Source organism: Hippocampus guttulatus, chromosome 2 (genome assembly GCF_054856545.1).
Source record: "Hippocampus guttulatus isolate MCC_2025c chromosome 2, RoL_Hgut_1.0, whole genome shotgun sequence".
Lineage (NCBI taxonomy): Eukaryota > Metazoa > Chordata > Actinopteri > Syngnathiformes > Syngnathidae > Hippocampus > Hippocampus guttulatus.
Genome location: NC_141262.1, coordinates 1,900,401 through 1,914,004, shown reverse-complemented (window position 1 = coordinate 1,914,004; position 13,604 = coordinate 1,900,401). Strand labels below are relative to the sequence as shown.

Here is a 13,604-nt window from a genome sequence, read left to right as displayed (position 1 = left end):
GATTGGTAAATTATTGAACTCCTCTCTCTCATTAAATTGCAATACCAAGATTGTTATTTTAATTCAGCCTCTGTTGCACACCAGCAAATAACCTTGTGTTCATTAATGATCACATTTTGGTCTCTCAGGATGGATTTACACTGCAGGTTGATTTAGTGCCAGTTCACGATCTATTTTGCCTTTGTATTCAAACCCATGAAACCCGCAAAATACAAGATGGCCTCCGTGACTCTGTATCATCCTGTGGTCAATAGATGTGTACCTGCTGGATCTCCCGGACCACCAGAGGGTGATGGTGAAGACTGTGACGGTGGGCCAAAGCACAGTCCTGACCTGCGCCATCACGGGGCAGCGTCGCCCGCCCATCCTGTGGAAAAGGAACAATCAGTATCTTAACGCCTTGAACTTGAATGACATTAACGTAAGTCTGACATCAAAAACACAGCCAAATGGTTTTTATATTTAATACAGGGAAGGCAAAGGTTCGGGTTTTCTAACAAAATTAAAGCAGGGTTGTCGTTGAAATACGACGTTATTTTTTACACAATTGTCAATTGTTTATTATATTTTTTGTGGCTAGCGATAATTGTTTTAAAAAATATATATATGTTCTTTTTCGAAAATAAATACATTAACTTAATGATGATCATTTTTTTGTTATTTGGAGATGAAATTCACTTTTTTAATTTACGTATGTGAAATGTTGTTTTCTCATTGAATTTCAATTATTCTTTTAAAATTCCCATTTTTCTTGCAAGAGTACTTTTGGAAAAATAACTTTTTTTTTCCCTTGATAATCATTCTGTTTTTCCTTCTCAAAATGCATTTTCCCCAACACTTCCTGCACAATTACTATTTTATTCAGGTTTGGAGTTTTGAAAATACCACAAGAGAATACAACTTGTTGAATTTCAACCTCTAAGATAAGAAGTCAAAATAACAAAAATAACACAACACAACACATAGGACACAGACAGTCGTGCAGTCTTCACCAATTTTCTGCATACACTTTGTTGTCTGAAGCAGTTCTAGATGAAAGAGGAGAGGATCAAAGTGTCCTTTCACCAGTGGATCAGAGACGTTGCACACGTCTGCTACAAGCTAAGTTTTGAAAGCAAACACGAAGCTGTAGCGTCCATTGACGAAAAGAGATGAGTTCACTTCTCCTGTCCCACGTAATCCGCTTCAAACTCCAAGCCGCGACTCCCGGTTCCAAATCCGCATCGGCGCTCTGCGCTAACGCTCCTTTTTTCTCATCGTCGGCTCCTCAAGACTTACATCCATCCAGCCGCAGACCGTTCAACAGCACCGATCTCTCCGCTGAACAAAGCGGGGCTGTGAAAAATGCTGCCCATTACAGACGCAAGACACAAGCGCCCCGGGACTGTCCAGCAACGACAGTCAAATGGCGCAGACATTCCTCCCAGTCAAAAACAGTGCTGGTATACCCATGCTGCCGAGAAGGCGCAACCACCGAGCACAGAGTCTCCTCCTTGATGAATGTCGTGGCCAAAAAATGCTGAAAAAAGTCCACATCGGGTCCACACGACGTAACAACAAACACAAAGTGACACAAACACAAAAACAACAAAAAAAGCAAGGCTCATGAGAGCACTTGCTGACGGCTGCCTACTCGGGCGCCATCTTGACTTATAAGATAAGATAAGATAAGAAAACCTTTATTAGTCTCGCAATGGAGAAATTCCCAATTCACAGCAGCAAAGTTATGAAAGGAAGAAGTAGAACAACAAAATATAGGAGCTGCTGGAAAGGCAGCCACTCACGCGGCGCCATTTTGAAGTCAAAATAACAAAAATAACACAACACAACACAACACATAGGACACAGACAGTCGTGCAATCTTCACCACTTTTCTGCATACACTTTGTTGTCTGCAGAAAATTGGTGAAGATTGCACGACTGTCTGTGTCCTATGTGTTGTGTATCTTGGAATATTCACATTTTCTTTCCTTGGGAAAAAAAGAATACTGCTTTTTCTTCTCAATTTTTTTTTACTAGTTTGTTTAGTTCTGTTTGGAGAAATTCTCTTGCCAAAATATATTGAAACATCTTGAAAAGTTGAGTTTCTTTTTTACTATTTTTTATTCAAACAAATTATAATGAGACCATTTTACAAATCATCCCAATATTATTCTTCTAATGATTCTTCCAAAAATATGGCATTCTTTGTTGTTTTCTACGAAAAACAATCATTCTCAGAAAATGGTTTTTATTTTTCCTATGTTCTAACCTTCCTCACACAATTCTGAAATAACTTTTTACATTTTAGAATACATTTTCTGGAGAATTATGACTTTTTCTGTCATGATTAAATTTTTGTTTTTGGATTTTTTAAAATTGTCCAGATACGACATGATGTCATGTTGAATTTCAACTTTCATCTCATAACACTCAGCTTTCCCCCTCCGCCCTTTGTTCTCGGATTGTTTTGTATGCAGTTTGCGGTGTGTGACTTTTGGTGCTTTGTGTTGAGACTTTGACAATAATTCAGTATGTCAGCCATCTCGTGGTGCTTTTTTGATGACCGCGAGAGATGGGGAGTGGGCGGTTGGAGGCATGGGGGGTTGGGCAAAGATAATGAAGGTGGGTACCGAGGTACTTCAAAGCAGTTTTTGCCTTTTTTTTTCTTTTCCATGAAAAGAGGAAAAAAAGCCTTTTTGGTTCTCATAAAAAAAAAAGACTATTTTTGCATAATAATGATTTTAGTCTTGTTTGAGCTTTCAAAATTCTGTTTTTAAAATTTGACTTTTGATGTTCAAATATATACTTTTTCCTTTATTATTCACGATTGCCCTGCAATTGACTGGCAACCAGTTCAGGGTGTCCCCCGCCAACTGCCCAAAGACAGCTGGGAGAGGCTCCAGCACCCCTCGCGACCCTTGCATGGATAAAGCAGATCTAAAAATGGATGTTGCGGGAAAATATTTCACCTAACTATACTTCTTTCCTCAAAATCAACACAACTATGAGAAGCCGCTGATGTAAAACATTAAATCTCAATGACCCTTCAAATGAGTTGCCCAGCTGTCCGCAGTCATCCTCCGACACCCTGGGAAGCAGCATGACGCATTTAAACGCTCAATTTTCACACTTTATATAACGCTTTGAGAAGTGTCTGGAAAGAAAAAAAAATGAGAACGCTCTCGATGTAACAAAAAACTGAGACGTCAAGACAGATTATTTCTTCATGCAGCTCTGAAGGATTTACGTGAGTGGAGAAAGTAAAGAGGTGCGAGGGGTTTTGTGAGGTTGCCAAACTCCGAAAATAAATGGTTTGTGTCTGAGTCGCTGCAGCTAAATGAAAAGTTTTGTGCCACTAAATTGTATTGGAAGTGCTAGCTAATGCGTCCAAATTAGATTTAAAGTGAACTTATGAATGAAAATTTACTTTTTAGTGTCTTGCATACAAATACAAATAGTTGAGTGCTTGGAGTGCCTGCCCACCCATCGAGGGTAAAATTACACAACCAGGTAAAACATTTCTGCCTGTTATTGGAAAAAATGTATATATTTCACACAATTGTGACATCAAAATTGATATAATAGCGCCCCCACACTGACTTTAGTAATTTACAAGAACAATAGCTATAAGCATTTATAATCTACGATCAAAAAAAGAGATAAAAAATAGCTTGAGTATTATTAAAAGATTGTACATTGACAATGAAATGCCTACACAAACAAAAGATTTAAAGGCATTTAAAATCAAAGTAAAGAAATACGAAGTTGCTTTCCAAAATTAGAATGAAATTGATTTTACTGCTGAAAAGATCTTCATCAAAGATATGGAAAAAAAAACCCCATAGTTTTTCACCTTTATTGAAAAGCATTTATACTTGGGGCTGACTTCACTTCTTTATGGCAGCTTATTCCACTTCTGTGCAGCATAACAGCTAAATGCCGCTTCCCCATATTTGCTTTGAAACCCAGGCACCACTAATTGACCCAACTGCGCAGACCACAAAGACTAACTGGCTTTATATTCAATTACCACTTGGTTCATGTTTTCAGGACCCAAACCATTCAGTGATTTATCGACAAGTAGCTGAAGTGCTAAAATCTATTCTAAAGGTGACGAGAACCCAGTATAAAGTGGCATGAGCCACTTTATACAGGGTTCACAATTTTTGACCTTTTCCGACCTTTTCGTCTGAAAAGGTAAATTGCCGTCATCACCAAAAATCGGACTTGACTCAAAATAAAACATAATGAGAGGGAGCAATAAACTGTTGGCTATCCTAGTGAACATTTGTAATTTTTAAATGTTATTATATAATTATAAATTCAGTCACATCTGCATGTCTCCCCGGGCTATCTTTAGCAGTCTTTGTCAACGTTTCGTGGCATCTGTGCTAATCCCGGTGCGTGCACCGGTGGCGGGAGGTTGACCGGAGCCTCTCGTCGTTGAGAAAAATCGGCTTATGGCATAATTCCATCCAACGTTGCTGGCTGTTGCATCATCACTCAAAGCCGTCAGCCTGGATGAGCCACGTTGATTGGTCGCGACTCAAGCACATTTGTGCGACTAGACTGGTTGGATTGAAAAAGGGTTGCGGATGAGAGTAGTAGTAAAAAAAAAATACATATTTGCCTTAAAATAAATTACATGACAAAAATCAACAAGGAAACATTGTGGAGTGATCACATGTCAGTCATAGGCATCATGGCAAATTTACAAGAGCAGGCTGCTACGTGTCTGATCAAGCAGGATGTGGTTGTTTACTGTAAACAATTATACCGGCACCCACCCCCCCAAAAAAACATAAATGTTTTCTAAAGCAGTGGTCCCCAACCCCCGGGCCACGGACCGATACCGGTCCGTGGGTCATTTGGTACCGGACCGCACAGAAAGAATAAATAACTGACATTACTTCCATTGTATTTATTTCACGAGCTGAAAGATGTTTTATTTTGAAAGATTACCAGATTCTCACTGTTAAATTCGCCTACAGTATGTCCCTCTTGACGCAGGTCAAGGCGCGCTTCTCGGTCACGTGATGGGTTACCGCTAAAATGAAACCCGGGAGCTAGCAAAATTGGTAAAAAAAATCACATTTTTCATGCACTTTGCATTTGCTGTGTGTCTGATTTTGAAGGCACGTTTAAACGTTACCATAGCGACCACAGTTTGCCGGCCAAATAGGACGTTCCTCGTGTCAAGATTCGTGTTTATTATTATGTTTCGCAAATACCACAGTACCATGCAGGTCATATCATATTATTTTGTGGTATTTATCCACCACACTTTAAATGTCGGTCCCTGAAAATATTGTCTAACATGAAACCGGTTCGTGGTGCAAAAAAGGTTGGGGACCGCTGTTCTAAAGCATAAAAATGCAACAAAATATAGAACAAATACATGTTGCAATTAGATTATTGCAGAATAAATGAGAGTTGTGAAAAATGTAAAAAAAACAAAGAATAAAGAATAAAAATGATGGTCATTTAACTTTTAACTGCATCCTCCTCATTTTTTGCTCTCTTTAGTTCATGTTCTCTCTCAGAAGTGGGTTTTGCCTGGCGTTTGGTAAAGAACTGATCCGAGGACGTTTGATTTTGTCGGCTTTTAACAGTCCTTCGAAAATGTCCAAGGCAAACATCAGCATAGTGAGCGATCACCTGACTGGTGAACACTTTTTCTGGGTGATTAACATTTACATAAAACTCTCGGAACACCTCATGGCCCGTGAGGCGAATGATGAGGACGCTCCATGGACACATACGGTAGAGGTCCCTCTTAGCCAATGGGATTCCAGGATGATGCTCGATAACAGCCAATGGCGAAGCAGCTATAATTATGTTGCGTTCAGGAAACTCGGAGCTGCGAGTAGCAGCCCATACTGTATATTTACCTTTCGTATCTTGAAATTTCTTCTGTTGAGGCCTTTTGTAACTTGACAATTTCGTATGAAGAGGCGTTTGTAAGGTGTGAGGTACCCCTGTATTAGTTTTTACCGAATAGATTAGATTTTGTCATCAATTTACACTCAATATGTTTCTTTTTACATCAAATAATTTGTATTTTGTCAAAAACTTTTGCCATTATGTCGGCACGTTGGTTGACTGGCCAGCACGTCGGCCTCACAGTGCAGAGGTGCAGGAGTGGAATTTGGATGTTCTCCCCGTGCCTGAGTGGGTTTTCTCCGGGTACTCCGGTTTCCTCCCACATTCCAAAAACATGCATGGCAGCTTAATGGAACATGCTAAATTGTCCCTTGGTGTGAATGTGAAAGTGAATGGTTGTTCATCTATGTGTGCTCTGCCATTGGCTGGCAACCCGTTCAGGGTGTGCCCCGCCTACTGCATGATCATGCACCGCCATCATGCATGCGACCCTTATGAGTTTAAGCGGATTAGAAAATCGATGGATGAATGAATTTTGCCACAATATTTCTTTTTTTTTTCCTTCTTGAAAAGTGACACAAATCCATCCATCCATCCAATTTCCGAACCGCTTGATCCTCACTAGGGTCGCGGGGGGTGCTGGAGCCTATCCCAGCCATCTCCGGGCAGTAGGCGGGGGACACCCTGAATCAGTTGCCAGCCAATCGCAGGGCACACAGAGACGAACAACCATCCACGCCCACACTCACACCTAGGGACAATTTAGAGCGTCCAATCAGCCTGACATGCATGTTTTTGGAATGTGGGAGGAAACCGGAGCACCCGGAGAAAACCCACGCAGGCCCGGGGAGAACATGCAAACTCCACACAGGGAGGCCGGAGCTGGAATCGAACCCGGTACCTCTGCACTGTGAAGCCGACGTGCTAACCACTGGACTACCGGGCCGCCCGAGTGACACAAATGTGTTTCACAATGTTCACACGCTCATCATTTGCTGACTTCAATCTCTCATCTTCATGACACAAGCGAATTTGATTTATGAGGCCGCGTTCTTCATTACAGTAGGAAAAGCAAATGGACGGCATGTTCCTGCCTCAGGAGGGCTGCATGGAGCCAATGCCGTGAAAACCTTGCTGAATGAAAAATAAACATGTGGAGGGCATGAAGGTCAGAGCGGTGGAATCTTTGTCGGGCTATCCGGCGCTGTGCTGACTGAGCGCGTATCACTGGAGGTTGGAGGTGAGGGTGGCATACAATGCCAGGTGGATTTACCCTCCAGAGGCGATAATTCATATGGCCGTCAGAAGCAACCTGTTTTAAAATCTCGCCACAGTGCGCACACATCACACCCATATCACATAGATTGGATTTCCTTAAAAAGAACATATCCCAAATGTCCAAATGAGCACCTGAGGACAAATTAAAACTTCCTTAAATAGTTGCCCATCAGAGTAAAAAAAAAAAAAAAGGTTACCTTGACTGTGTGAGTTTTTCAGGTACAAGCCCTCGCAACTACTTCAGTTAAGTTAAAAAAATGTCCAACTAAGCTACTGTAATGCCCAATTTTTGCTGATCGTTGTTATTTTTCAACAAAACAACAAGAACAATAACCCCTAAAAAAACACGTTTTTTGCCAATTTTTCTCTGTTGTAAAGTTAAACAAATACGAATGAAAAAAGTATTGTAAAATAGTGTCAGAGTTTTTCTCGGACAAAGTTAAAGAAATGACTCGGCACACAGGGAAAATTGTCTTCATTAATGGCGGGAGGGATCTCTGAGGGCGAACGACGGTTTTTGCCCCGGTAATCACGCACAGAGTTCCCTGTCTGCCAGTTTGAACTTTTGTCGTTACATATGCAAAATACAAGAAAAACACTGCCCCCGATATTTGCATACCGCGTCCCCAGTCCAGACCCTCGGTAATGATTGGTTACCTTGGTTTAAGCTTTGAATCATGGGTATGTTGACGCCTTTCTGTCTGGTCTACAATGAATCAACAAATTGCAGACCTTGCAGATGACAAATGTCGCCTGGGTGCGACAGGCGTTCTCAAACCGTCTTTTGTTGTTCAACAACGCTTTGTTCCCAAATTGTTTATTCCCACTTTGTGACCGAGTCTGGCCTTCCCTCTGTTCGCCCCCTTGCTTTGACATGATAATTGTGGATTTCGAAAGCCCTCCGCCCAGACGGCTGACGCCTTTGCGCACAGGCATTTGGGGGTGCACTGGATACGCACCCAAACGTCTAGACGTGCCCAAATTAAATGAAACTTTAAACATGATACATTTTTGCTCATAGATTTCTCTATCAAAGAGTCAATGTTCTGACTGTATTTTTGATTGCTTTAAGAATTATTGTTATAAGCGTTAAGGGACCAATTTCATTTTTATATATACAGTATATATATATATATATATAGGTGCTGGAAGAGGGACCGTTTTTAAAAAAAAAAAATTATCCTGGACTTAAATTGTCCTCAGAAGAGGATAGTTCGAGCGTGGTTTTTTTTTTTCCTCTCCCTGCCCAGTGTTTTCCTTTCTGAACTCTGACTGTAATTTCCCCATTGCGGGACAAATAAAGGATATCTTAATCATGGGAGGACAAGCCGCTACACGGGATGTACCACCAGACCATAAGTGAAGTGGCTGATCTCAAGAAGTCCTATCAGTGGCTAGAGAGGGCTGGCCTGAAGGACAGCACAGAGGCACTCATCTTGGCTGCTCAGGAGCAGGCCCTGAGCACCAGAGCCATTGAGGCCCAGATATACCACACCAGACAAGACCCAAGGTGTAGGTTGTGCAAAGAGGCACCTGAGACGATCCAACACATAACTGCAGGGTGTAAGATGCTGGCAGGGAAAGCCTACATGGAACGTCATAACCAGCTGCCTGGCATAGTCTACCGAAACATCTGTGCGGAGTATGAACTGGAAACCCCAAGGTCAAAATGGGAAACACCTTCGAAGGTGGTGGAGAATGACCGAGCGAAGATCCTGTGGGACTTCCAGATCCAGACTGACAAGATGGTAATGGCGAACCAACCAGATATCGTGATCATAGATAAAGGGCAGAGGAAAGCCGTTGTAGTGGATGTAGCGGTCCCAAGTGATGGAAACATCAGAAAGAAGGAACACGAGAAGCTCGAGAAATACCAAGGGCTCATAGAGGAGCTGGAGAGAGCCTGGAAGGTAAAGGTGACAGTCGTGCCTGTGGTGGTCGGAGCACTCGGGGCAGTGACCCCCAAACTAGATGAGTGGTTGCAACAGATCCCGGGAACAACATCGGACATCTCAGTCCAGAAATGTGCAGTGCTGGGAACAGCAAGGATACTGCGCAGAACCCTCAAGCTTCCTGGCCTCTGGTAGAGGACCCGAGCGGAATGAGGGACGGACACCACCCGAGGGGTGAGACGATGATTTTTTATATATATATACTGTGTGTGTATATATATATATATATATATATATATATATATATATATATATATATATATATATATATATATATATATATATATATATATATATTAGAGCTGTCAGTTTAGCGCGTTTTTATTGGCATTAATTTAAATGAATTTTGATGGGATTAAATTTTTTCTTGCGAGATAAACGCGGCACACGTCACATCGGATGTTACGTTGCTCTATAAATAACCCAGAAACAAAACAACAAGCGCGCTGCATAGGTCCACGCACGTTTGTTTTGCCATCCACGGCAGCGCGAGACACCGAAAACGGATACTTAAAGAGTTTATGAATGGAAAGTTTACTTTTAAAAAGTTGCCAGATTGCTCCACTGACAAGACCAAAGTTACCTGTATCATACAGGTATACGATGTATGCCACTGACGCGATTGTTACTTGTTTGGAACTATTTTGTGTGGAAGGTTACAGTGTTCCGTGTCCATATAAATAGAGCGGGTGGAGCTTCTCTGTGTTCGTCTGACAGTGACAGTGCGCTGAGGCGGTGACATGACAACGAAAGTTCAGCGGTGCAGTGGTAGCGACTTAGCGAAAATAAAACGTCTCCAGTGTTGTCATCGAACCAAGTGTAGTCATCCGAAATGATGTCTACACAAAACCATAGAGAGACTTCCGCGCAAGAAGGACCAACAGAATCAACATAGCCCTACTGCTGTGTTCAACGCAAACTTGAGAAAAACGTTGACTTAAAATCCACTTTCGGCTGAGTACTTAGATGTGCACTTTATAATGTTATATTGCTCTGTTTTGATTCCATAAAAAGAGCTGTTAAAGCAGCTGTTGTGTGACAAAATATTTTTTTCACTGTTGTTGATGGACAGTAATATTGTGTGAGAGATTATGTGTGAATAACTGCTCCAAGTGAAAAATGTTCATGTACAATTGAAAATCGAAATTGTTATTTCAGTAAATATTTGCATTTTGCACATAGAAAACGGATTCATGATTCCATGTTGACGAGAGCATTAAAATGGGGAAAAATAGGACAAAAAAATATAAAAGGAAATTCAGAAACGATAAAAAATGCGTGAGTAATCACGATAAATGTTTAGTGAATTTGAGTTAATTATGACAGTTGCATTTTTAGTTAGATTAAATATTTTAATCGTTTGACAGCTCTAATATATATATAGTATAGCCTAAAAAAACCAATTTTGGTCAGGCCCTCGTTGACATGCACCCAAAAGATAATCCCTGTGATTGGCTGGCAACCACTGGGTGTACCCCATCTTTGAACCAAAGTCAAGTGGGCTGTAGCCAGCTGGCCAATCGGAGGATTGAGGACAAGCAAATGTTATAGAAAATAGACTAATAGACAAAAGCTAGCCACCATGTGGCCTTTTCGGCAGTCCAAGGATGACAATGTGAACATAATTAATTAATGTGCTGTGTTTTCCATTGCTTCAGAAATAAACACAAACAACAGCGGTAAAAGAACAACAAACATTTGCTAACACTGACAAAAGGCCCCTCAAGCTAATGAGCTTGTTAACGACGTACTGAGGTTGCCTTGAAAAAAAAAAAAAAAGACGAGGAACTTCATCTGCCTCATGTTTAGAGCGGTTTGAATTATTCATAGAGCTACCGAGGAATGCTTAGCTTTTTGACAAAAACGAGCGTTGATTGTTTCCGATATGAATTCTCTTGTTTTGCTTGGCGGCATGTTTGAAGTAATCACCTCAGATGCATTACGGGTATTTTGTGCTTGTTGTGTTGCTAATGAAGGCCTCATTGCACATTCATGTCAGTGTAAGCGCATAACAATGTGGGCAAGTGCAGCAATTGGGAATTACATTGTTAATGACAATGGCAAATATTGTAGGTGGAAACAAATACTTTTGTGTGAGACACCTATTCCGCATTTATGATGCTTGGCTGTGAAGCAGTGATTCTCAACGTGTGGTTAGCAGATTTTCTCTTGTGGTATGCAAAAGAATCACCGAGTTAAACAACTGAAATTAACCTTCAAAACATGCAACACAACAAAACAGAATGAAGCTTGTGGTCAGGCATACAGCATGTGTAAACTTTTTTTTTTTTTTTACTTTTCAAGTACATTTCTTTCAGTGCAATTCATTTGTGTTTAACTTTTACATGCAGCACATTTGTATTTAATCCTTAAGAACACGTTTTTAACACTTGATCACACATATTCAACCTCAATAAATTCGAATTTATCATAAGTTTGTGTGAGTGTGTGTGTGTGAGTGTGTGTGTGTACACTTGTCGATGAGTTGAAGACTATTTAACTTCTGCCAACAACCCAGGTTAAACTTACCTCCTCCCTGAATGCAAATATCCTAGTTTCAAAGAGATGTATTCAATCTTACTTCAACATACAGTACTTCCCTGGCACCAGTTTCCCATTTAGTGCTCCATCACATGACATCTTGGAGTATTACAGGAATTTTTCGTAAATATCCATCCATCCATTTTCCGAACCGCTTGATCCTCACTAGGGTCGCGGGGGGTGCTGGAGCCTATCCCAGCCGTCTCCGGGCAGTAGGCGGGGGACACTCTGAATCAGTTGCCAGCCAATCGCAGGGCACACAGAGACGAACAACCATCCACGCCCACACTCACACCTAGGGACAATTTAGAGCGTCCAATCAGCCTGACATGCATGTTTTTGGAATGTGGGAGGAAACCGGAGCACCCGGAGAAAACCCACGCAGGCCCGGGGAGAACATGCAAACTCCACACAGGGAGGCCGGAGCAGGAATCGAACCCGGTACCTCTGCACTGTGAAGCCGACGCGCTAACCACTGGACTACCGGGCCGCCCTTTTTCGTAAATAGTTGAGGGGAAAAAAAAGTGAAATGGAGAATTCAGTGACCTGCCAATCGGTGTGTGGATTCACTATATATTTTGGAGAAAAAAATTGGGGGTAAGAAGCCAAACATTTTTGAGAATGATAGTTGCATGTTCACGAGGAACGCATCTGTTTGAGATTTTAAGATATGCTTTATTTGTCCCGCAATTGGGAAATTTACAGTCAGAGTTCAGAAAGGAAACCACAAGGTAGGGAGAGGGGAAAAAAACACGCTCGAACGATCCTCTTCTGAGGATAATTTAAGTCCAGGATAAAAAAAAGACCCTAGCACATAAATAAGCATATGACAGTTACAACAAGTCACAAGACACACAAGACAACATGTAATGAGGGGCAGGATGAATGGGAAGGGGGGAGGGGGGGGTGACCGCGACGCGGCCCGTCCGACCAGCTGCACGGTCCGCCGCGCGCTCCGCAGATCGTTCCACGTCGCGGGGGAAAAAGAGTAGGAGCGATGAAGACGGTGATGATAAGGACGTGTATGCGCGTGTGATTGTCTGGTTGTGTATGCGTGTACAGGCCACAGCTGCTTCGTCAAGGTCTGCTCATGAAGACAGTCCCGGCTTATCAGTCCATGGCCGAGAAGGAGGGGGGTGATGATGGGGGCACTAGCTTTCATGCATACCTTCCATCCAGGGGAAAGGATCCAGATAGCGTTGTTTTGGAGGGACGGCCGCCAACAATTTCAGACAGCCTTGAGTCCGTGGCCTGTATCTCTTCATTGGCGCCGATCGGCCAAATCCGCAATCTCTTTCCGCAGCGCGGATTCCGACTTCTCCAAGTTGATTTCCATCTTACAAAGGCGCTCCAAAACCGCATCCATATTGCGGTTGAGCTCAGTCACCGCTTGAGTCTGAGTGTTGGACATTCGCGCCAAACCATCCAGAATGACCGGCAGCTTCTTCACTTCCAATAAAGCCGCTCCCGTCGGTTGAATTTTGTGATAGAACAGGAAGCTGTTAACACCGAACAGCAGCATACCTGTTATCAGAAGGCCGATAATGTAGATGTCTTCCACATCCTCAACGGACAGTATTGACAGGCACACCATTCTGCACTTTCTCCATGGATCAAGGGCGTATCCGGCAGCAAATGTCCCAGAGGGGCAAGCAGGCTCCCCACTGCCTGCTCTTTTCGTCGAAAACATTTTGTCAATTCCATCGAGAGACCAGCCAACCAATTCCATGGTTAGTTCTTCGGATGAAAATACGGTAGGAGGCTAGGAAAGTTGGACAAAGACAGCACGAAGACTGAGTGGCGAGCAAGGAGAGGGTGGGGGAGGAGGACAGGAGCTGAGCAAAAAGCGTCCGCCTTCGTCGAGAGCCAAGCAGAAAGAGGTTTTGGTTCTGTCTTAATGAAATGAGCCACTGCTCAACCTAACCCCTCGACTGGAAACAATTTCTAAAAAAAAAAAAAAAAAGTATG

At 42.2% G+C, this 13,604-nt stretch overlaps 1 protein-coding gene across 1 annotated transcript in view; it reads left to right on the top strand.

Annotated features, from left to right (window-relative positions):
- fstl5 (follistatin-like 5) overlaps positions 1–13,604 on the top strand; it is a 151,428-nt gene that overhangs the window by 98,903 nt on the left and 38,921 nt on the right. The window contains exon 7 of the mRNA XM_086106122.1: positions 255–421. Within this exon, the coding sequence (XP_085962248.1) occupies positions 255–421 (167 nt within the window). The remainder of the gene's footprint in view (positions 1–254; positions 422–13,604) is intronic.